The following is a 25,870-nucleotide window of genomic DNA, read 5'->3' as shown; positions in this document are numbered from 1 at the left end:
CAGAAGACAAATTCTAACCCAGGTCTGACCACCCGATCGTGTCAGTTGCCTCTTAGATAAGCATGCGGTGCAGAAGACAAATTCTAACCCAGGTCTGACCACCCGATCGTGTCAGTTGCCTCTTATGATAAGCATGGGGTGCAGAAGACAAATTCTAACCCAGGTCTGACCACCCGATTGTGTCAGTTGCCTCTTATGATAAGCATGCGGTGCAGAAGACAAATTCTAACCCAGGTCTGACCACCCGATCGTGTCAGTTCCCTCTTATGATAAGCATGCTGTGAAGAAGACAAATTCTAACCCAGGTCTGACCACCCGATCGTGTCAGTTGCCTCTTATGATAAGCATGCGGTGCAGAAGACAAATTCTAACCCAGGTCTGACCACCCGATCATGTCAGTTGCCTCTTATGATAAGCATGCTGTGCAGAAGACAAATTCTAACCCAGGTCTGACCACCCGATCGTGTCAGTTGCCTCTTATGATAAGCATGCTGTGCATAAGACAAATTCTAACCCAGGTCTGACCACCCGATCGTGTCAGTTGCCTCTTATGATAAGCATGAGGTGCAGAAGACAAATTCTAACCCAGGTCTTACCACCCGATCGTGTCAGTTGCCTCTTATGATAAGCATGCGGTGCAGAAGACAAATTCTAACCCAGGTCCTACCACCCGATCGTGTCAGTTGACTCTCATGATAAGCATGCGGTGCAGAAGACAAATTCTAACCCAGGTCTGACCACCCGATCGTGTCAGTTGCCTCTTATGATAAGCATGCGGTGCAGAAGACAAATTCTAACCCAGGTCTGACCACCCGATCGTGTCAGTTGCCTCTTATGATAAGCATGCGGTGCAGAAGACAAATTCTAACCCAGGTCTGACCACCCGATCGTGTCAGTTGCCTCTTATGATAAGCATGCTGTGCAGAAGACAAATTCTAACCCAGGTCTGACCACCCGATCGTGTCAGTTGCCTCTTATGATAAGCATGCTGTGCAGAAGACAAATTCTAACCCAGGTCTGACCACCCGATCGTGTCAGTTGCCTCTTATGATAAGCATGCTGTGCAGAAGACAAATTCTAACCCAGGTCTGACCACCCGATCGTGTCAGTTGCCTCTTATGATAAGCATGCTGTGCAGAAGACAAATTCTAACCCAGATCTTCATGGGTCATTGTGGATGGAAAAAAATCAGTTCAAGTGAACAAAAAACATCCAGGTATGGTTTCCTGATTCTGAGACTATCACCATCCCAATGATTGCATTTTCAAACAAAACATCCATACCAGTGAGCTCCTGCTCATGGCCATGTCGAAATTCTTCTGTTTTGGGCTGACAAGGCCAGAACTGCCTGGAAAGTGTTCTCCCCACGAATACCTCTCAGTGTCTGGGAAAAAGAAATTATGTAAATTGTAACATTGCTTACAATATACAGTGTCACAAAGCTGTTTAACTCTCTGCAACGTCACTATATGGCTGAAATATTGCCGAGGTGAAGTTAAATTTTAACTCACTCACTCACTCTCTGTAACAAACTTCTTCATTTAGTCATTTAGAAGTCTGAATACAAAGGAAGGAGAGTGGGTGAATGAGTATGGGTTTACGCCGCTTTTAGCAATATTCCAGCAATATCATGGTGGGGGGTGGGGGCACATCAGAAATGGGCTTCACATATTATACCCATGTGAGGAATCGAACCCGGGTCTTCGGCCTGATGTGCAAATGCTTTAACCATTTGGGAAGGATAAGATGTATGGTTGAACACATTCTTTATTATGACACTGTTATCAAGCAAGTGATGAATCTGTTGATAGTTAAGAATGCCACATCTCTCTGATCCACGAATAAATTCTTTGAAACGCATCTGGGGGTTTAAGCAAGTGAAAATAAAGAAGCTGTTCATAACAGTCGGTACAGGGTGGGATGAATGTTTCCTAATGAAACACTGATTACTCTCTCAACATAAGGTTTCCATTATAACGGAAGAATCCATTTTCATTATAACCCAAAGTGAGCAATATACAATATATACAAGAGTCCATCATGTCTGTTACCGCTACACAACAGCATGTGACATTAAAGAATACCCACCCTCTTCCTCCTCGCCTTTGAGGAAGGCGCCAATAGCACCCAGGTAACCCTCGTGTCTCAAGAACAACGCCTGGATTCCTTTCTGAAAGTAACAAGGAGTGACCAGGACTCTCAACTGTTGCAACTAAGCAGCAAACACTCCTATAAACACATGCATGTTCCTTGAAAACATACAGTAGAACGCAAACGGTTATCACCTTAATGTACACGATCATGACATGTTTGACTTTGAACATATTTTTCACTGGATGGGAGAAATATCTGCAATTGATGGGCAAAATTTGGCCATGTAATGATATATGACAAAACACATGGTGTGTGGCAATTTGTTCACCTAAGCAAGATCCAAAAATGTAAGGCAGACTTCGGTCAGTCATTGCTTACAATGAATATTTTCAGAACTTAATTTGGCACTTTTTTCAGTGAGTGAGTGAGTGAGTTTAGTTTAGTTTTACACCGGTTTTAGCAATATTCCAGCAATATCACGGCAGGGGACACCAGAAATGGACTTAACACATTGTGCCCACGTGGGGAATCGAACCTGGATTTTGGGCGTGACGAGCGAACGCCTTAACCACTAGGCTACCCCACCTCCCCCGCACTTTTTTCAGACATGCATATCCAGAATAGACTGGTGAGTGAGTGAGTGAGGGTGTGAGGGAGCTTTTACTCCGCTTCCAGTAATATTCCCCCAACAGGACCGTACCTTGGACCAGTAGTTGATGGCAAAAGTTATAGTGTGCATAGTCATGGGATGACCACGGATGAAATAGCCACCAAAGTATATCTTCTTGAGGTTATGAATCTTGGCATGAAGGTAGGCAATCTGACCGATGTCATTACTGATGGACAGGAGCAGGCTACGAGCCAAGTCCTCCTCCTTGAAACTCTTGGCTGAAACAGGAAGTCACAGTTACATCTGTAGCTTTATACATTAAACTTCACATTTGTTGTTTAACACCACACGCAGCAATATTTCATCTATATGACGTTGGTCTGTGATTTTTAATGTACTCGATCTCACAGGGAGGCTCGTCACACTTTTCCACAAGTAAAACCTAATTGAGGATACACAAATGTGGTATGCATAATTTTCATTTCTTATACCTATCATAAAATCAGCAATGAAAACACTGTACTAAGGACTGTGACTGTGTTGAAAAGAGACCTAAAGGGAAAGTTTCATGAACATGTCTCTGCTACACAACTGACTATTCTTGTCTTTAGGGGAACGTGCTGCTTTCCCAAAGCTGCTGGCGATGATGTCTCCAGGAAGACCTATGCTGGTGTAGGCGCCCCCGTAGATGTCCTTGACCAGCATGTCCACTGAACGGTGATCTCCCCTTTCGGCCAGCTGAACCAACTCATCAAAACTCTGGAGGAGAATGTCGCAGATTATAGTGTTTCTTGCCAGGGAAATTACACATGATAACAAGAATATGAGGAATCAGGAGACACTAGTGGTGGTCCGATTAATTGAAATAATCGAAGATTGGTCGCAGTGGCCAAACGACCAAGCAATCGATCACATTTTCTCATAATCGAACACAAACGATTTTGGAACCGCTGTAATAGAGTTTGAAATACTTGATGATGGAACATATCTAGGATGTTGTCTGGGCCGGAAAACGTGTTTAATTCTTAGAAAACTCTCTTCACTTTCTGAAAAGTCATGACTGAATATTTCTTGAAGAATCTGGGAAGTTTATGTTACACTGGAACTGAATCATTTTCCACTGGATGTGAAATTTGCGAATGTAATTTGTGCAGCTTCTAAATAAAACAATAAACAACAACAGAGAACCAAATGTTTTTTTCTTTATACTTATCTGCAACTACAACCTGAATAGGAAAATCTAAAAAATGACGCTAACAATTTTTTTTCGATGATTGGTCGTTGGTATCGACCGAATCATCAATTGTGAGATTTCAACCAATTCCCAACACTAGGAGACACGCATCCATATGTAGGAAAGAAAAACATGTAACATGTTCATGAAACAAGTCTGACCTTCCACATTCCAGTTTTGTCCTGATCGATTGAAAACAAATTAATTTTTTTAAAATTATTCACACAACAACCTAACTATTTCTTTTGGGGCTTTTCAATAGGAAGAACTATTGTATTATATACTCATGGAAACAAATAAGGGAACACATGAAAGTACAAGTGTTCCTTTATTCTTTTCCAGATTTCTTCACAAGGTATGTATTGCAGTGTGGATGAAATTCTGGAAATAAATAAAGGAACACTTGTCCTTTCATGTGTTCCCTTATTTGTTTCCATGAGTATATTTATGCTCTCCATTAAAATAAAACCCAGCTATCAGGGGAGTAACAATACACTTTGTCGTGATAGTATTGACACTTAACTACTTCAACAGATGCTAAAGGCAAGAACCCGAGAAGATCCGGGTTAGAATTGATCTTCTGTAACCCATGCTTGTCGTAAGAGGCGACTAACAGAATCGGATGGTCAGGCTCCCTGACTTGGTTGAAACATGTCATCGTATCCCAATTGCGTAGATTCATGATAGAAGAAGTTATGATCGATACTTTCATGCTCATGCTGTTCACCACTGGATTGTCTGGTCTAGACTCGATTATTTACAAACCGCTGCCATATAGTAAAAGTTAACTCACTCACTCACTAAAGGCAAGATACTTTGATGACAAGAGTGGTCTATTCAGAGCTCCAGATAAGATTTAGTTCATGTGGGTACTGTACCCACTGCATTTTTTTGGAGTGGGTATTATGAATGTTGAGTGGGTATTTCATTTTCCTTTACCCACTGCTTTCAAATATGTGGGTATTTCAGTGATTTTACTCAGCTAAGTATACGTCATTGAGTAAGTTTACTAAGCAGGCATGTACTGCCTTATGTAATACCTAATCAAAACCAACTTAAAAATATGGAAATGATTTCATAAAAAAATCACTCATACTGCCTACACTGACAGTACAACTTGATAGCAACCGATGTCGTTTTCATAACGCAAGCGATTTTTATAAATTTATTTCGTACGCATGTTTAAACTTTTTGTGTATCTAACACTTTAAATGCGTAATTGGTATGCAACAATTATTTTTCAATGCGTAACTGGAAATTTTCTATGCGTATTTTACCTGGATACGCAGCTTATCTGGGCCTCTGGTCTATACTCAGATGTCGCCACTGTGAGAGAACAGTATCAGGATCTAGACCAACTTCACATCATGATAGAAGAAGTTATGATCCATAAGGGGGCGGTGGGCTAACCATGTGGTCACACCAAAGACCTAGGTTTGACATGGGTACAATGTGTGAAGCCTATCTCTGGTGTCCCCATCTTGCTATTGCTGGAATTTTGCTAAATGCTTTGTAAAACCATACTCACTCACTGTCATCCATAAAGTATGCTTGCATTTTCTGTTACTTACAAACTTCTAAAATGCCCGTCAAACAGTACATCATATAAAAGCAGTACATAATGTTTCATGGAACATTTCATATTATAGGGGCGATGGGGTAGCCTAGTGGTTAAAGTGTTCGCTTGTCACGCCAAAGACCCTGGTTCGATTCCCCACGTGGGTACAATGTGCGAAGCCCATTCTGGTGTTCCCCGCCGTGATATTGCTGGAATATTGCCAAAAGTGGCGTAAAACTCAACTCACTCACTCACTCATATTATAATCAACCAAATTTGTGAACAGCGTAACAAGCTCAAAATACTACTGCCAACATACAACATGAACAATTAATTGCAGCTAGTCTCTATCTGTCTATCCTGCCTAACCTTTGCCTCTGTGAGGAGTGAGCCCAGCCCCCAGAAGGTCCCACCTCCCGTCGACGTCCCACCGATCCTCTCAAACTTGTTCTCAGACTCCACCTGGAAACACCAACATAGGTCACATTATATGTGTAAATATCCCTATGTAATATCTATTTTAATGTAATGCATATGTTGTGTTGTAAAATGCAACAAACAGGACTAAAGTTCATTGTGAGCAAAGTTTCCGGATTCTGAACCAGGTTAACACATCATCATATCCCATTTGCGTAGATCAATACTCATGCTGTTGATCACTGGATTGTCTGGTCCAGACTCAATTATTTACAGACCGCCGCCATATAGCTGGAATATTGCTGAGTGTGGCGTTAACAAACCAACCAAGCTCTTGGTATAGTCCATTCTCTTCCCACAGAGGTTACTCCTGTCATATCTTCCTTCGTAACCTCTGTTCTAATATGTCCCTTTCATGGTGTGAGCGTTCAAGACTCGTGATTGGAGGCAATCAGATTTAGTTGTGCAATCAGCGACGTTGTTTCAAAAGTGATCATTCGCAAGGCCTCGGTAATTTCCTTATGCTTCGAGAAAACTAAACCTCTTCCCCTGCGCGATGCGCAAACGTTTCTTCTAGACAGAACTCAGTCATGTTATGGTGGATCAGTGGCGTCTCCATCGCCCTCGTTGACAACGGACAAGCTAGCCATTAAACGTCTTGTGTGTAATATCAACACAAGTCCCCGGCAGATGGGGGATATTTGTGGCCCTACATTTGCTTGTGTTAGTCCAGTTGAATCTAAGTCGATGTAACACGTGTTCTGATTGGATAGAAAGAAGGGAGATAATTCGTGTTGCGATCTTTTGCCGCTAGGGGATTTTACGAGAACCGGGAAATATGGCCGTATTAGAACAGAGGTTCATAGGAAGATATGACAAGTAACCTCTGTGGGAAGAGAATGGGTATAGTCATAAGGATGAAACCTACACTGAGGCATACTGTAAATCAACAAACTAATGCGTGTATTAAATAATGCGAGTGCAAACCTCAAAACGAAAATGCGTGCATTTATTAATGCGAGGAGGCAAATCAGGAAATGGTTGACCAGAATGACTATACTCACTAATGACTACACTCACAACTTTGGGAAATACTATACTAGTATTTAATCCGACTCTAGTGTAAACATCTTAATTCCCCGAACACATGGGCGTTTGGATCAAAGACAGCTTTCCTTTCAACGATGACAAACGTGTTGATTTGAGGATTAGCGCCATGAAACCTGTTCATGCTCGCTGGATGCAGAGAGCAATTGAAAAGGTAGGCAGAAATCGTGAGGTAATCTTACGTGGATGGCAGTTGGCAGGTCTGCTGGACGTGGTCCAGTGAGTTCAAACCATGCAAACTAGACTGTTTATTCAAAGACTGTCATACAACTTAAATGATTAGTGCTCAATCTTTCTTCACCAGAATGTATTTTACTTGTTGATATAATATAATGTCGATGTTATTGTGTCAATAAAGGAATTTTGGTGAATCAATCGTTCATCTTTGTTCACTGGGTTATCGTGACCCAAATACTAGTTATAACGATAACGAGAGCAAAAGACAATATAATAATGCGAGATTTATTAATGCGCTTCAGATATAGTCGCATTTTTCGCATTAATAAGTAGCTCGCATTATTTTATTGATTTACAGTATTATGGACAAATGGCATCAATACAGTGGAGTTAATATAGAACAATAGAGTGATAGAGTGATGCTCCTGCTTGACAACGGTACAAGAATCTGTATCGAAACGTCACAATCACAAAATAAAGAAGTTGTTATGCATCAAATTTGTTCTATATTGTACGGCTCAATTTCTAAAATGCCACTCAAACAAGTTACAGTGGAGTTATTGAGAGGTTACAATAATAATATATTTCTGAGATACAAACATATACGCTGACCAGATGCATTACAAGGGCTACAACTACAGACCCCATAACACTAATCCAAGAGTGGGGAGCTCAGGTGGTAGCTTGCTGACTTTGTTGCTGGCGAATATTTTCCTCACTCTGAGATTGTAGTTCAAATCCCAGTAATAAAGAAACTAAAGCACTGTCGGAAATAGAAAAAAACTGTTTTAAGGCTGTTACTCTGTATCCCTAAAACTTACACAATTGCAAATAGCATATGTCGAAATAACCCACATCAGCCTCACTGGGCGTTCAGTGGGATGCGTAATAGGATATCCAGAAAAGCATGTTTACTCGTAAAATCGGGTAAAACTAGAAAAAATACGAACAGCTGCTGAAAACAATAGATCAGACTATAGATGGCAATTAGGTCGCTCAGCCAGGTATGACTACAGACCGACAACTCACTTGGCATGAAATGCACGTGCTGCCCACAGACACAAGGGGTCATCTCAAATATCTTTTATGCTTTTTCATGTGTATTGAATGTCTCTACTGATTATCTAATCTTAGCTAATATCTCTATCCCCAAGCCCGACCCCACCTACCATCAGCAACACCCTCTTGATTTTGCTTTTGAGACGACCCCTCCTACCCGTTTCTTTTTATAGTGATAGTGAAACTCAATGGTATCTATATCCTTAATAGTTTCAGTATTCAAGTTGTTATTTTTTACGTCTGCTATCGTTTATTATGAAGCTAAGTCTAATTTCAAAATGGACATTCAAAAAGTGTCATTTGTTATACAATATCATCGCACACTAATTTGCATAAAGCCATGGTCTGCTCCAAATAAGTCTCTTCGGACTTCGAAAAAAAAAACATTGCTCATTTCTGCACAAATCTCTCCTCAGAAAAAGCCTTTTTTAACGTTTCCTATCTTCGGTACACTTACAGAATACCGGATACCTAATTATATACATTCTATTGTGCGCGTAAGGCTCCTATATATAGAAGAAACAGAGAGCGCGAGCCTGCGAGCGATCCAATAAAAATACAAATTTAAGGTAAAAAATAAGGTTAAAATCGAATTCCTCACCTTACTTCTGGTTTAGGAAACCTAAACTGGGGATTTTAACAGCGTTCACTGACGTAAACAGAGTAAAAAGTAATCGTGTGTTGAAATTTTATTCAAATGCAGGCTGGGAAAAGGAACTCTACAGTGTGGGAACACTCTGATGGTAAGTGTTTTTTGATTGGTAAGGTAAGGTAGGTAAGGCTTTTAAATAAAGGGGGGTACCCCCTTTACCCCCATTATCTTACCTTTTTTTAGCTTTAATATTGTTTAATATTTAATATTTAATATTGAACACTGCTTCAACACAGCCTTCATTCAGGGCGTGCCAATGCTAAGGAAACAAAGCGGAAGTGCGCAAAAATAAATGCGTAATCAAAATAAAATGGCGGATAGGTATCCGGTATTCTGTAATCTTGCCCTATCTTCCTACCACTGAGACTGTAGTTAGGCCAAACCTAGTTCAACAGATATTTCACACTTTCACATATTAACTACCTAAATTGTAGATATAAATGTGAAAAAACATTTTTTTTCTATTTCCGACAGTACTTTAGAATCTGTACATTACCAAGACAATGCAATCCCAAATATAACATATACTGAGAGAAACAATTAAAGGATCAAAGGAAAATCCAAACGTTCCTTTACTATTTTCCAGTTTTCATCACCAGCGCTGTGACGATGAAAACTCGAAAATAATAAATGAATACTTGCATATTCCTGTGATCCTTTATTTATTTCTCTCAGTATATTTCACATTTGACTATTTTCTATGAGGAATTTCAGACTTTTATTCCATTGTGAAAATCTCTGAGGTTGTGAACTTCCAATAATATTTTCAAGAGGTACATTTAATCCATAATACCAAGTGCGTCATTTTCATTGATAATATTTTCAGCCATTCAATGGACATAGTTGTAGAGTGAATCCCACAAACCTTGATAAGACTGACACCAGAGCCAATGTTGACAAGCAGGTAGGGGAAGATGTCGGTGCTGACTCCCTGGAACTTGTAGTCTGGGTTGCCATGACGCTGGTACACAAAGGACTCGTCAGGGATGTTTTTGAGGAGGAAGTTGCACCCAGAGATCAGACAATCCATCTCATCTTCCTTGTCAACCCTTAGTAACAGAGGAGCAGTGTACTGACTGACTGACTGAGTTTAGTTTTACGCCGCTTTTAGCAATATTCCAGCAATATCACGGCGGGGGACACCAGAAATGGGCTTAACAAATTGTGCCCATGTGGGGAATCGAACCCGGGTCTTCGGCGTGACGAGCCAACGCTTTAACCACTAGGCTACCCCACCGCCCCGAGGAGCAGTGTACAAGTACATAGTATGTTACATACTACTTATTTAAGAAATGCATTATTACACTATACATGGTGGTAGAGCGAACTGTATTTCTTTTCTTTCTAAGAATAATTACGATAATCTAAGGCAGAAAACAAACGACGGTGTTGGTGACCTAAATTAAGAATCCTCCCACAGGGCTAACTGGCGCGCTGTTCTTTTGAAGTGACTGCCCCCCTACGTTAAGAGGAACGTTACCAGAAAAAACAAATGATAAACAGTTTCATGACGGTTTACGTTAGGATTAGATATCTTCTCTAAATTACTTCAATTACATCTGTGATTAACGTAAACCATATGGGGCAATATGAACGTCGTATTTCTACTACCAACGTAAGTTTAGATCAGTACATCCAGATGAAGCTGAGTAGTCAAGCGACATTCCACGATTGCATTGTGGGAATGTAAACATTGCGAACGTTACCATGTCGCTGAAAACTTGTGAGTCCAACTGAGACATTTAAACCGTCGGAAAACATAAATGTAATGTTTCCACCAGTGATATTAGCTGCATAAAGCAACTGCAAACCAAGAAACGGGATGCAACGGAGTAGTTTACTGTAGGAGGCCGTACTAGGCGATGACAACTGACATGCATCGTGACGTCGCTTACATTGTGACGTAATGCAAAATTGTTCGATTATCAGGGGGCAGACTAGAATGGCGCAGTGACGCCAATACATTGTGACATAATGCAAAAAGTGCACATTATCGTCTGATAAAGTATTGTCGGCGCCTTTGATCGTTCACCGAAGCATCTTAGCAACATGTATATGACAGTGCAATCAATATATGTACGTACAATATAGAGTTATCATGGGACTACATATTTTCAGACGGCAGTGTTTACTCATGCTATAATAAGGTGGATTGCGTCACTTAGAAATTGAAAATACTCAGACAAAGGCTTGTGTTTAGGATAAAGTTGTTTTACAATTGTTCATGTGATAATCGAGAAAAACAATGGATGTTTTAAAGCATTCAGAAACCGATAACATAAAACAAATGAAGTACATGAGTGCATATTAAATTACTCCCAGTTGAACCCGTGAAGATCCGGGTTAGAATTGGTCATCAGTAACCCATGCTAGTTGAAAGAGGCAACCAACAGGATCGGGTGGTCAGGCTCGCTGACTTGGTTGACACATGTCATCGTATCCCAATTGCGTAGATCGATGCTCATGCTGTTGATCCCTGGATTGTCTGGTCCAGATTCGATTATTTACAGACCGCCACCATATAGCTGGAATATTGCTGAGTGTGGAATAAAACTAAACTCGCTCACTACTCCCACACCTTTGCCCTCAATGTCCATTTAATACTTATGAACCACAATACAATATCAATTTGATTCAATTAATGTACATTTGTTCATGCAAAGCGATACAATACGATGTGTTTCCTACCCTTGAAAAAAGTGTAACCTGTCGATAAGTCGGCCCGCTTCTACAGACTGCTTATTTTGGTCCTCACAATTCAGTTTATCTACAGTTATGTATGGGAAAGGGAAATCTTGTTGAACATGACAATTTCCTATTAGAGACAAATATGTAATTTATAGGAATTCACTCCACCAATGTTCTTGCGAGGCTAATTATATAAACGACCCACGTACTGAACTCCCAGCTTGCTGGTGATCAGGTCCTTGTATTTATACGCCCCTCCTCCCGTTGCCTTGATACACTTGTCCTTCATGAAGTCCTTGGACTGGATCAAGTTTCCCTGTATGAAGTCCAGGCATGTCTCTATGTACTTGGTTTCAAACTTGACAAAATGTAGTCGAACGATCACTTCATCTGTTTCAGAGATGTTGTAGATGTGACTGGCATCATCCTGAAATAGTGAACTTCATCAGCAGTGATGTACGAGTGAGTGAGTGAGTTGGGTTTTACGCCGCTCTTAGCAATATTCCAGCAATATCACTGCGGGGAACACCAGAAATGGGCTTCACATATTGTACCCATGTGGGGTATCGAACCCGGGTTTTCGGCGTGACGAGCGAACGCTTTAACCACTAAGCTACCCCACAGCCCCCAGTGATGTACGATGTTCCACTAGCAGTCATACCAGCCAGCTGAACATCATCAGCAGTGATGTACGATGTTCCACTAGCAGTCATACCAGCCAGCTGAACATATCAGCAGTGATGTACGATGTTCCACTAGCAGTCATACAAGCCAGTTGAACATATCAGCAGTGATATACAATGTTCCTCTAGCAGTCATACCAGCCAGCTGAACATATCAGCAGTGATGTACGATGTTCCACTAGCAGTCATACAAGCCAGTTGAACATATCAGCAGTGATGTACGATGTTCCACTAGCAGTCATACCAGCCAGCTGAACATCATCAGCAGTGATATACAATGTTCCACTAGCAGTCATACCAAACAGCTGAACATCATCAGCAGTGATGTACGATGTTCCACTAGCAGTCATACCAGCCAGCTGAACATCATCAGCAGTGACGTACAATGTTCCACTAGTAGTCATACCTGCCAGCTGAACATCATCAGCAGTGATGTACGATGTTCCACTAGCAGTCATACCAGCCAGCTGAACATCATCAGCAGTGACGTACGATGTTCCACTAGCAGTCATACCAGCCAGCTGAACATCATCAGCAGTGACGTACGATGTTCCACTAGCAGTCATACCTGCCAGCTGAACATCATCAGCAGTGATGTACGATGTTCCACTAGCAGTCATACCTGCCAGCTGAACATATCAGCAGTGATGTACGATGTTCCACTAGAAGTCATACCTGCCAGCTGAACATCATCAGCAGTGATGTACGATGTTCCACTAGCAGTCATACCAGCCAGCTGAACATCATCAGCAGTGACGTACGATGTTCCACTAGCAGTCATACCTGCCAGCTGAACATCATCAGCAGTGATGTACGATGTTCCACTAGCAGTCATACCTGCCAGCTGAACATATCAGCAGTGATGTACGATGTTCCACTAGAAGTCATACCAGCCAGCTGAACATCATCAGCAGTGATGTACGATGTTCCTCTAGCAGTCATACCAAACAGCTGAACATCATCAGCAGTGACGTACGATGTTCCACTAGCAGTCATACAACCAGCTGAACATCATCAGCAGTGATGTACGATGTTCCACTAGCAGTCATACCTGCCAGCTGAACATCATCAGCAGTGATGTACGATGTTCCACTAGCAGTCATACCTGCCAGCTGAACATCATCAGCAGTGATGTACGATGTTCCACTAGCAGTCATACCTGCCAGCTGAACATATCTGCAACTGTCAGTCCCTTGAAGACTTCACAACTTCCCTCAAATCCTGAAGCACAGTTTGATTCATTTTGTGGTGTAGGAAATATCAGAAATTCTGTTTCATTCTATTGTTGTAAACATGGCTAGTTGGTTGTTTTACGCCTCACACAGCAATATTCCAGCTATATGGCATCAGTCTGTAAATAATCTTGTCTGGACAGACAATCCAGTGATCAACATCATGAGCATCGATCTATGCAATTGGGACACATGGGAATATCCAGGATGTAATAATGTTTGGCAAAACTTTAGAGTCATCCATTTGCATACACTGTATAAAACTAATCTGAAAACCACTGAAAATATTATCATTCTGTGATCTACAACTAATATACCACTATGAAAGTTCTGGATTTTTCAGTGAACCTCTCACTCAACAGATATTGATGTAATAAAGACCTGGGTGCCACTGTGCAAACAACTTCTGTTATAAGGGTAATGCTATTTTTGAGGGCATTATCATTTGCAGAAGCCCGAGGTCTTCCATTAACTGTCCAACGAAGGAGGGCAGTTGAAAAAGACCGAGGGCTTCTGCAAATGATAATGCCCTCAAAAATAGCATTACCGTTATTATTGCTAATATACATGGAATTTGTGTTGAAAGGAAACAATGAAGGAATTTGACTGTAAGTTTACCAAAATTAACTTCTGACGGGGTTGACTGCCCGAATGTAATTACGTCATCGAACAATTCAAGTGGCGTCACAAGAGAAAGTGACAATATTTGACCTTGGCCTTTGACAAGACCATAGCCTGCAACATGTCAAACTATGTCAGTGTTCGGTTTTGGTCCAACAACAACGTTAATAGTGCAATTGTTAGGGTTAGCACCAGCAAGAAAGCCAATATTACCGCTATTTAAAGCGGGAATTCGTGTTGCTTTGACTTGTTTGCCCCAGAATATCTGCCAGTCCAAAGCTAATGTCGAATAAACCGACGCACCTACTATGACGTCACTTGACAACAGAACTGATAGTGGCCCGTCGTTAAGGTTGAGCGGTCCAATATCATTTGCAGCGGCCCGCAAATTTCTGATAATAGGAGGGCCGTTTCATGATAATTCCATGTGTTTTAGCTATAATGTAAGTCAATGCTAAGGTCTATGAGTTACGATGACCTTAGTGCTAACATCACTTTGTAAACCATGATCCTCTTTCCATCACTTTAGGAAGGGATTGGGATAGAGAACTTTGACAATGGGCCTTTTTCTGAATTTACAATAGGCCACTACCCTTGTATCCAGAGTAAACTTCAAAATTTTAATGGGCCATTTTTTATTCTAATGTGCAAAATGGCCCATGGCCCCTGCCTTTCCCAATCCCTGCTTTAGGAGTCAATTTATTTCAGGAACAGCTTCATGAACAGTTTGGATGGATTTCAGATTTCAGTTGTGAAAATATGAAGGACATTGACCTGTTCTGGTTCATCAAACACCATAGACGTCCTTCTGCTGACTGTAGAACAGTAGGACAGCTTAGCCAAGGAGCCTCCTGTAAACACAATCAAATTAAAATTAAAACCGTATTTGCAATAAAAACAGCATTGGATTGGAGCCAATCGAAAACTTACATTTAAAACCTTAAAATTTGTTATCAAGGAGTTTGTGAGAGAACAACTTTTCTTCAAACATCAACGGAACTAAACCTTTTCAGATAATAAGTTATGAGACAAGGTGATTTACGACTGTAATTGTATTCCCTGTTGTCGTTGCTATGGTAAACATATTTAAAGGCTGTAATCAGTGTTGTTGTGTGGAATTTTCATGTATGATATTCCAGAAATATCAATTATCATGTTTGAACAACTGGTGATTTCATAGACAACGACCAGTCTAAATAAACTTAGTCTAACAAACCCTAGTAGAAGGTCACGTCAGATAACCTTTGAGCGACCTATGACCAAACAAACGCGGGACGGACGAACGGATATAAAAAAAACAGACAACAGCTACTATTTAGGGTTCAGCGGGACTTACAAAATGTACTTTGATGTTTTCTTCCCCATTCGCTGACACTGATCTCACAACAAATGAAAATCTGCATAAAACACAGATATTTTACCTGCAGTGTATACGCTTATGAGTATCTGAAGACTATTAGTTTATATTTCTGCAAGATGACATCCTTAAATATTGACAGAAAACACTATATTCAGCGACTGTTTACTCACCGTTGTAAATAATCGTGCCCTCCATGTGTATCACTCGAAACGATCGCGCATTCGGAATCGTTTCGAACACAAACGTTTTCGAGGCTAAAGTTCAAACGGTATGTGTGAATGTTAACTTTCGCGATTTGGTAAGCTGTGTTCTGATTGGTCGATTCAAAAGGTTACCTGACACGACCTTCTACTAGGGTTTGTTAGACTCAGTATAGCAGTGTAACCAATAATATAATACTGAGCCTAAGTTTACTTCGACTGAAACAACAACCCACATCATTTCTGTGTTTAATGATTTTCTCTTCACAAAGAGCAAAATATATAAATCCACAACCATCACCACCACTGCCGTTGTCATTGTTCTGTTTCTACTCCAATCTGTAGTAAGACCAGAAAAAACAAAACATTCCCAAGATAACATCTAATGGGTCTGACTTCAATTCATTGAGGTGAAGCGCAATACAAGATCAAGAACATGCAATCGATACAGATCCCCGAATAAACAACTCACACTCTTTAACATGCTTGACAACGGTGATAGAGGTGAGGTGAGTGAAATTGGGTTTAACGTCGTGCTTGAGAATATTTCGCTTATATGACGACGTGCATGTGTATGTGTATGTGCGCGGCTGCTTGTACTAGCCCAGACTGAACCTGGATTTATAGTGCTAGCCCACTGAGATACCATGCTGCAGTGAAGCATGAATACACCACTCAGACACATTATACTGACTCTGAGCCAACCAGTCCTTGTTGTACCCATTAATGCCGAGCGCCAGGCAGGGACCAACAAGTACCATATTTTAACGTCTTTTGGTATGACGCAGTCGGGGATCGAACCCGCGACCTTCCGCTCTCCGGGCGGACGCTCTAACCACTACACCACGGAGGCGGTCGATAACGGTGATAGAACCTACACCGAAACATCGCTGTCACTGTAATAAAGAAGTTGTTCATCCATATATTGTTATCCTTCCTTACTGCTCCAATTTCTCAATGTCTCTCAAAGAAGTTATGTACAAAACCCACACTCATATACACAGCTCATAATAGTGATAAAACATTAGCCACAACTGTTGTTGTGACCAAGAGTGAGTGAGAGAGCTGAGTTTTTCCAGCTATATTGCGGCGGTCTGTACATAATCGAGTCTGGACCAGACAATCCAGTGATCAACAGCATGAGCATCGATCTGCGCAATTGGGAACCGATGACATGTGTCAACCAAGTCAGCGAGCCTGACCACCCCGATCCTGTTTGTCACCTCTTACGACAAGCATGGGTTACTGAAGGCCAATATTCTAACCCGGACCTTCACGAGTCTGTGGTGACAAAGATATGACGACTGATAAATAACCCCAGGGCCATCATATGACAATACAGGACCACAGCAATGTGTAAATGTAATGCAACAAAGTAATCACAACAACAAAACTTGTATGCTCTTAAAATATGGATTGCGAAAATATTATGCCAACACAATAAATACCAAGTCTTTCGTTTAAGGATATAAATCTAAGTTCACAAACGTGTATAACCGATAAAGAAAGTGCTGGCGTAAGGACAGATAACTCTCATTGGTGACCAGATGGAGAGCACCCTCGAGTGAAAATGCATGTGTGCTGTTTCATACAGGATCAAACTCTAGAAGGGACTTGAACTTGTCAGGATAAGATATAAATAACGATAATAATTCCACTTTAATAATTGCTGTTTCAGGTGACTTATAATTCGCAAGTGGTCATGTAATGCCCTTTTCTTTCTATCTAATACATTTCCACACAAAATCTTGAGACTGTTGTTTCCTTTCTGTACCTAATGTTAAAACAATATCATAATCTGTAAACATTAATTCAATATGTCATTGTTTGGACCAGTGACTGTGTTTACCTATATCAATAGCAAATCTCCGAGCATGCTTGAGGTTTCTAAATATGCTCTCTGTTGGTAGTTCGATGCTCCGGGCATAACTGTTGGCTGTCATGCTGCTTGCCAGGGCACGCCACCCTCACACCCAACCTGAAACGTATCATAGTGTAAGAATAGTGCAGTACTAAGTACATGAGCAATAAGTTAACATGTATCATACAAAGAGGGCATCACTCATTCATTTGTTTGTTTGATTGGTTGTCCGTCCATCCATCCATCGTACACACCTCACTCACACTGAACCTGAAGCCCATCTATATAATGCAATACTAAAAAGCACAGGTAATCAATGGTGATAATGACTGACTGACTGACTGAGTTTGGTTTTACGCTGCTTTTAGCAATATTCCAGCAACATCGGCAATCGGTCATACCAAAAACATTAGAAATGGGGGTTCACACATTTGTACCCATGTTGGGATTCAGTAAATGTGTCTGAGTCGGGTATTCATGCTTCACTGCAGCGAAGTCTGGGCTAGTACAAGCAGGCACATACACACTCAGCGCTATTAACCATTAGGCTACCCCACCGCCCCCAATGGTGATAATGAAGTCATGAAGATAAACAGTATAACACATACAGGGCAATATTCATTCATTGTACTAGTTTCCACACACCTCGCTCACACTGTACTGAAAGATATCCCACATTCTCAGAGACACAGGGATCTAAGGTATCAAAGCAACAGTGAGTGGGTGAGTTAAAATTTAATGTCACCTCAGCAATATTTCAGCCATATAGTGACGAAAAATGTTTTGCATAAACAATAAATTAAAGTTGCTAAATAATCAGTCATCGAAGGACTGTAAAATAACTAGAGTATCACAGATGGAGTGTAAAACTAGCACGAACATGTAAAACTGTTTTATTTACGAAGACAATACAATATAAAAACGGGCTATAGGTCGCCAACAACTGAAGGTAGATCACCATACTAGGGACCATGGGGACTTACAGTACCTTTGCTACCTACATGGACCCTAGTTGGGTTTACATCATCCCTTCAGCAGCCGGCGATTGTAGTAAAAATTTAGCCATAATTAAAATCACAAAAATTCTACGCTTAAAGTTCTGGTAAATAGTTATCCCTTGTGATGGAATATTCAAAGCAACAGTATTATAACAGATAAGAAGATGAAGTTGGAGACATCCATCCATTCATCCACACATGGATGCACCACAAAATTTAGGCATTTTCATATTGACACAACAATGGCATCCATCCATACATATCAATATACATGTAGCATGTTCAAATTAATACAACAATGACATCCATCCACCCATCCATAGATACATATCACTTTAGCATGTTCAAATTAATACAACATTGACATCCATAGATACATATCACTTTAGCATGTTCAAATTAATACAACATTGACATCCATCCACCCATCCATATCACTATAGCATGTTCAAATTAATACAACATTGACATCCATAGATACATATCACTTTAGCATGTTCAAATTAATACCACAATGACATCCAGCCACCCATCCATAGATACATATCACTTTAGCATGTTCAAATTAATACAACAATGACATCCAGCCACCCATCCAGAGATACCTATCACTTTAGCATGTTCAAATTAATACCACAATGACATCCATCCACCCATCCATAGATACATATCACTATAGCATGTTCAAATTAATACAACAATGACATCCATCCACCCATCCATAGATACATATCACTATAGCATGTTCAAATTAATACAATGACATCCATCCACCCATCCATAGATACATATCACTATAGCATGTTCAAATTAATACAACAATGACATCCATCCACCCATCCATAGATACATATCACTTTAACATGTTCAAATTAATACAACAATGACATCCATCCACCCATCCATAGATACATATCACTATAGCATGTTCAAATTAATACAACAATGACATCCATCCACCCATCCATAGATACATATCACTTTAGCATGTTCAAATTAATACAACAATGACATCCATCCACCCATCCATAGATGTATACCACTTTAGTATGTCCGAATTAATACAATGACATCCATCCTGCCATCCATAGGTACATATCCTTTGAGCATGTTCATTTTAATACAACAATGTAGTGGTGTTCCAATGATCGATAATTGATTGGTAACCCTTTTCCGATGCGATAATCGATTGCAAAACTTCATAATCGATTGTCACTAATATGAATACCCAATTCAGACCACAAGACAACTGGCCGTTACCTATAATTATAACTTCTATCCGCATTATTCACAGAAATCACAATCATATTGCGTCTACTCACGCCTCAAAATGAAGTGTAGTTGACAGAAAATGGAAACGCATATATGTTTTGTTTTGCTAAATGTCATATTTATTGTAACTGGCGATCACAACAAACTGGCATGTGTATTTTACCTCATTTCATGTGCGAACAACTTTCTCTTACCATGTTCTTCGCTCCAACCGCGATATCACCAATTTCAGTTTCAGATTATTCTCAACAATGACGAACTGATTACCGCTTCGTCATCCATGGAGGCCCTAGTTTATAGTAACATCGATGAAAACGTGTGTGAAGTGCATGCTTATTTTACCTCATTCCATGTGCATTCAACTTCCACTTACCATGTCTGTGAGGGTCCGTATAACCTTAGTATTGATTATACATATTTTACATATTATATAGAGCAAAACCTGTAAGCAAATTTACACAAGGATATATTTCTCTTGGTAAAATAATAGTTTTAGATATTATATTTTATCGATCACTGCGGCAGAATTCATCCCGTTATATTATTGGGTATGTTTTAACTAGATCACAGGGAAATGTGTGCACAGCTGATTGCTATTTCTGGCTTTACATACGAGACAAATACACACGGTAATTTTAATCCCTGCATATAATACAATGCCTAGCAAAACAAATTAGAACTGAAAAGGTAAATATTCTTGTCTAGTGATGTTTAATTGCAATTTGAAATTTGATGTCTTTACTGACAAAGTCGTCTTCTCTTGTATGTCTGTTCATGTAAAGTGATACAATGTCATTTTCTTACCACCTGAAAAAAGTTTGACAAAAGTGTAACCCATAGATAAGCCGACCCTCTTCTACAGACTTGGGCTATTTTTGGTCCTCAAAATTTGGCTTATCTACGGTAATATACGGTACATTAGTGTAAAAAGTGGGTCAAAATTTGGAAAAAATTGTGAGGATTTGTTGTGATTGTGCAAAAGCTGCAAAAGTGTGAATTGAACAGTCATCTTTTATATATCTTGGTAGTCTGTCAATATTTATTTTTGTACACATTTTTTTGTTGATCAATGTAGACTTAGGTTGTTTGTAATTTTGTACAATCTTGCCTCAAATGACAATTAAAACTTATGGAAAATATTATATTCAGGAGTTTTTAAGTTCTAGTAGATGCACCCCCAAGTCACGCTTTTCACAGAAACCAACCATAAAAATTGACATATTTCATTCAATGCTCACTATTATGACATAATTAAAAAAAAGACAAATATACAGTATTGTAAAAGAGTTCAAATGTTTACCAAGGAAATGCACAAGTTGTAAAAAATATCTAATTCTTAATCAGTGTAACCGATTGTACAATCAATCATTGACCGGATGGGACGATCCGATTGCAACCGATAATCGATTTTGAAATTTCAACCGATTCCAAACACTACAACAATGCCATCCATCCACCCATCCATAGATACATATACTTTGAGCATGTTCAAGTTCATAACACAATAGCTACCTTGTAACACAACCAGAACAATTCTCTCATGCCCCTTGTGTGCGGTGATACTCATTGTAGCTTTCCGGCTGCAACATTAATAGAATTTTCCACAACCTATATTGATGTCACAGGTGACAAGACTAGACAGATGTTGTTATTGTTCTCTGTCCAGTACAAACATTTCACTGCATGACAGCTGTTATATGAAACACCAATATCAATTACATTTTCTGCCTCACAGCAGAAGCTTCATGTCATGATATTGGTCTATATACAGTCGAGCACCGTTGTCTCGATATTCATGGGACCACGAAAAAATATCGAGTTATCCAATCTTCGAAACATCCGACCTACACACACGACATGCCCTGTTGACTCATAGGACACAGGAATAAATAAGATGTAATGAAAATAAAAGTCAGCATCGGGAATAGGTATTTCTACTTAGCAAGTGGAAACATGCTTGAAATGGCTGGTTAAACCCACAATTATTTGCAAACATGCACAGTTTGAGTCACTTCTAATCCAACCATACATAAAAACAATGACAATGTGAGACAGATAACACTAACTCTTTGGTACGTAATGCACGTAACAAATCAAAGTCTTACCATGTTTACACATGACTTGTTTGAGTTGCATTTTAGAAGTTGAGGCGTACAATATAGAAAATTGTTCTATAATGTTTACACATGGGTTCAACAAACTTAGGAGGTAGCAATGTATAAAATTACTGATGTACTGAAATTGATTTCACTCGACAATAGTAATTTACAAATGCTAATTGAATTGTAAATAATATGCATGATGACCAATAGTTTCAGAATAGTTATAGTTATTAGAAAATCAATTATGCATGAGAAAACGCAGTTTTCATAGTCTAATGTCAAAACAGATCTGTGCTGATCGTCCAGGATTATGGCATCATATTAGAGTTACTTCCCTTTGACACGTTTGAGTTCAGAAGTGATAAGAAAGAAATGGATGACAACTATCACAAAGCGATCCCACTAATGACGGGTACCACATGTTATTGCAATATAATCCCAATAGTGAAAATAGTCACAACAACAATCTCTAAACCTTAACCAAGAAATAGTGTCTTCGCATAAGAATTGAAAACTTTATTGCTTGTCCGACTGTACAAACAATTAAGCCAGTGGACTTACTTCAATAACTAATGCTGGTGTTGCATGTCATACACATTGTAATCAGTGGCATAGTAGTTCCTGGTGCAAACAGGTCACATTCTTATATATGGAGGCGAGGTGAAATTGGGTTTTATGTCGTGCTTGAGAATATTTCACTCATATGACGACGTGCATGCGTGTGTATGTGTATGTGCGGCTGCTTGTACTAGCCCAGACTTAAGCTGGTTTTATAGTGCTAGCCCAGTGAGATACCATGCGCAGTGAAGCATGAATACCCCACTCAGACACATTATGCTGACTCCCGAGCTGACCAGTCCTTGTTGTACCCATTAATGCCGAGCGCCAGACAGGGACCAACAAGTACCATATTTTAACATCTTTCGGTATGACGCGGTTGGGGATTGAACCCGCGACCTTTCGCTCTTGTGGGCGAACGCTCTAACCACTACACCATGGAGGCGCTCTCTAATATATGGAACCAGTGATAAATGATCGTCTATGCTGAACAAACTACACAAAATAATTATCTTCCGCTTCATACACTGGATGATTAAAAAATATATCTGAAAGACATGTAACTTAACATTTGACTATGTACATTACTCGTGAGTGGAAGTTTTCATAAAATTTATTGCAAGAACAAATTATAAACACTCCAAAACACTTGTCTTTTTTTGAACACCCAAACAAGTATTGAAGTAGGTGCCCGTGGCAAGCTTGAAACAGCAGTCAGTTGAATCCTTGCCAACAGTCTTGGTGTACCTCAACCTCTACAAACCACAGCCCTACTACACATTGAGAAAGGTTTTATCCAGGTCGAACATATCATCAAGAAAGACAAATGAAGCATTGACATTACACAGACACCAATCTTTTCGGACATCCAGTCACATGTGACCATCAAATTGCGATGATCAGAAATCTTTCACATGGTAAGAACATGGATATCAAGATGACAAAGATACAAAATCTATTTCCAGGGTTGAAATGATACAACTGTGCAACTTTAGTTTTCATGTGATGATACAATGACAAGTATTCTCCTGTATCAATACATGACAATACGGCCTGACAATACACATTCTAATTACACTCACCACTATGTGTTTTTGCAAATATCACAAAATGAATTAGCATTTCAAGTTTACTATAACTTGCCTTTACAAATATGCCTCCACAGGTAGCTGTTCCTATCATGCCTATGAAACCAACTCTGAAATACGACTCATTGACTTGTTACACGTGATTTGACGTCATAATGTATAACAGTACATAGCGTGACCTATGTATGGTGATAGTATTGTATTTCTAATACTAAACATGAAATACATAAAAATCACAATACATATTGTACATCACAGCTACATTTATTAAATGTCCCCAATGGTGACCTGTCCTCTGCTATACTTCATCACTGCTAAACATAACATTTCCATGCCTGATGTGCAGGCACGGATACATGTCTCCCGGAATATATAGTTCAAGGGTCCATCTCAACATACTCAAACAATCCACAGCTAAATTCATGTGTATCATCTCATAAATATAGATTATAAACATGACCAGTCTTGTATATTTGTCATAAAAATTACAGTTGAAAATTTAGGGTGTATCCATATTCGTATACTGTAGTAGTAATTTCTAACTGATATATGTCTACAAGTAGGTCATTGCTATTCAATTTGATACCTTAGGTGGTGTCAGAACAATGTTGTGTTTAGTGGAGTAAACAGTCAGTCAGTCGATGGCTTCCAGGAACTTCAGTTTCATAATCTTTGATTAACAACAATAACAGCCAACGCAGTTTTACCTGACTTGTGATATTTCATCATCTGCAGAACTTGAACAGGATTAAATCAAACTTGCAAAAACAACCAAATGTCTTGTAAACAACCAGATCACCCGATGAGCGTCCCGAGGATCACAACATGAACTTCCATACAAGGTCAAAGGTTGTACAGTGAAGGTCGCTTCTCAACATCCTCACAGCGATAGCCCGTTGGCGGAGCTATCGTAATGCCAGCGCGAGGTGTTACGCGCTGGGAAGGAGTTTGGGCATTTCTTAACACAAGGGACATAACTCTGTAGCTGAATACTAAGCTCAAACAGGGACATGAGAAGGTGAAACTAACAATTTGGCCAACAACCAGTATCGTAAACTAGATTACTAAAAATGTTTTGCTCCTCCATTTCAGACAATAGACAATATGTTCCTCAAAATCCAGCGTGCACATGTTAAATGATTCCTAAAACCTTATAATTTGTGAGTTTAAAGGGCAATTTCACGCAAAAATTAACCAACATTTCTTGCAACATAAAAACTGTTTATAATGTCGTTTCATCGCCCAAGCAATACAGAGGTATCACAAGTAATTAAGTTGTTTTATGGATTTAGGAAAACGTCCTCGGTAAAAAAGTACCGGACAAAAAGTTCTCCGGAAAAAAGTCCTATTGTAATAAAAACCTATTTATTCAACCACTTTGAGGTCAAAGATTTTAGAAAAACATTGATAACTCACACATATGGGTTATTAAATAGAAAAATTGATCTTTTTATCATAAAACATGAAGAACTAACATATAAAGGGTGATTAAAAGGACGTATTAAATATTTAGATAGGTCTTTGATCTTTTAAATGACATTTAGAAACATGAATTACTTACATTTTGTGATTATGACGGAGAGATCAGATATTCAAATAGATCTTTGATCTTTAAAACAATGTTTTCAAAGACATGATATGTCAAAATCACCATCACTGCAGTCTTCGCCCTCCTGCCGAACAAGACCTGCGCCTGTTATGAAGATCGATTCAGCGAAGTTCTAACCAACTGAAGGAGGTCTTCTCATCCCTATCGCTTTATCCGCCGAAAACGTATCGCCAGAAGCAACGTCAATGGTACCCAAATGTCGAAGCAAACGCAACGTCATTCGGACTGGGTTTTAGAGTTTGCGGACGGCGGCGTGGATGAAGAGGCGACTACACTATTGCGAATGTGGTATCTGGCAAATCCAGCTGAACTATCAATAGTTGAAGATTCCAGACTGTTGTGCAACAAAAGATCTTCCTGCTCAAATTAATATAACATTCAACCAGTCAGTTTATCTTTCAACAATAATTGAACTACTTCACTCCCGGCTCTCTCTCTCCACCCACTAAAATTGGCGCCGTCAGATGACGATGCGTTGGTTTCGTGGTATAGCCGTTTTAATGGGCGGTCGTGGAACTCTTTCGTGGAACCGAACTGCCGATTGGGTGGATGGCTGGAATTCGACTATCGTAAAACGGGCTGCTGGGGCGGACGGAGTTAAATGAATAGTAGAATCGTTGACGGCGATGGTACCAGTTAACCTGTATTCATAAGTTGTGGTATAAATCTTCATCGTTCACGGGACGCTAT

The 25,870-nt window shown here is 39.7% G+C and overlaps 1 protein-coding gene across 2 annotated transcripts in view; it reads right to left on the bottom strand.

The window, feature by feature from the left end:
- The window catches only part of LOC124281099 (4'-phosphopantetheine phosphatase-like), a 33,249-nt gene extending 8,811 nt beyond the window's left edge, over positions 1-24,438 (bottom strand). Inside the window, exons 1-10 of one of the 2 annotated variants that reach the window (XM_046717113.1) lie at positions 24,279-24,438; positions 17,542-17,670; positions 14,907-14,983; positions 11,806-12,023; positions 9,774-9,957; positions 5,866-5,958; positions 3,301-3,463; positions 2,795-2,982; positions 2,089-2,170; positions 1,284-1,384 (exon numbers count right to left, since the gene is read on the bottom strand). In XM_046717113.1, the coding sequence (XP_046573069.1) occupies positions 1,284-1,384; positions 2,089-2,170; positions 2,795-2,982; positions 3,301-3,463; positions 5,866-5,958; positions 9,774-9,957; positions 11,806-12,023; positions 14,907-14,983; positions 17,542-17,635 (1,200 nt within the window). In that variant the 5' untranslated portion in view covers positions 17,636-17,670; positions 24,279-24,438. Of the gene's footprint in view, positions 1-1,283; positions 1,385-2,088; positions 2,171-2,794; positions 2,983-3,300; positions 3,464-5,865; positions 5,959-9,773; positions 9,958-11,805; positions 12,024-14,906; positions 14,984-17,541; positions 17,671-24,157; positions 24,179-24,278 lie in introns of those variants that run through there. The other variant, XM_046717114.1, reaches the window with a different exon arrangement.
- Positions 24,439-25,870: the final 1,432 nt, after the last annotated feature.

Source organism: Haliotis rubra, unplaced genomic scaffold (genome assembly GCF_003918875.1).
Source record: "Haliotis rubra isolate DU_JTF1 unplaced genomic scaffold, ASM391887v1 Scf28, whole genome shotgun sequence".
Taxonomy (NCBI): Eukaryota; Metazoa; Mollusca; class Gastropoda; order Lepetellida; family Haliotidae; genus Haliotis; species Haliotis rubra.
This window is presented reverse-complemented; position numbering and strand designations above follow the sequence as displayed.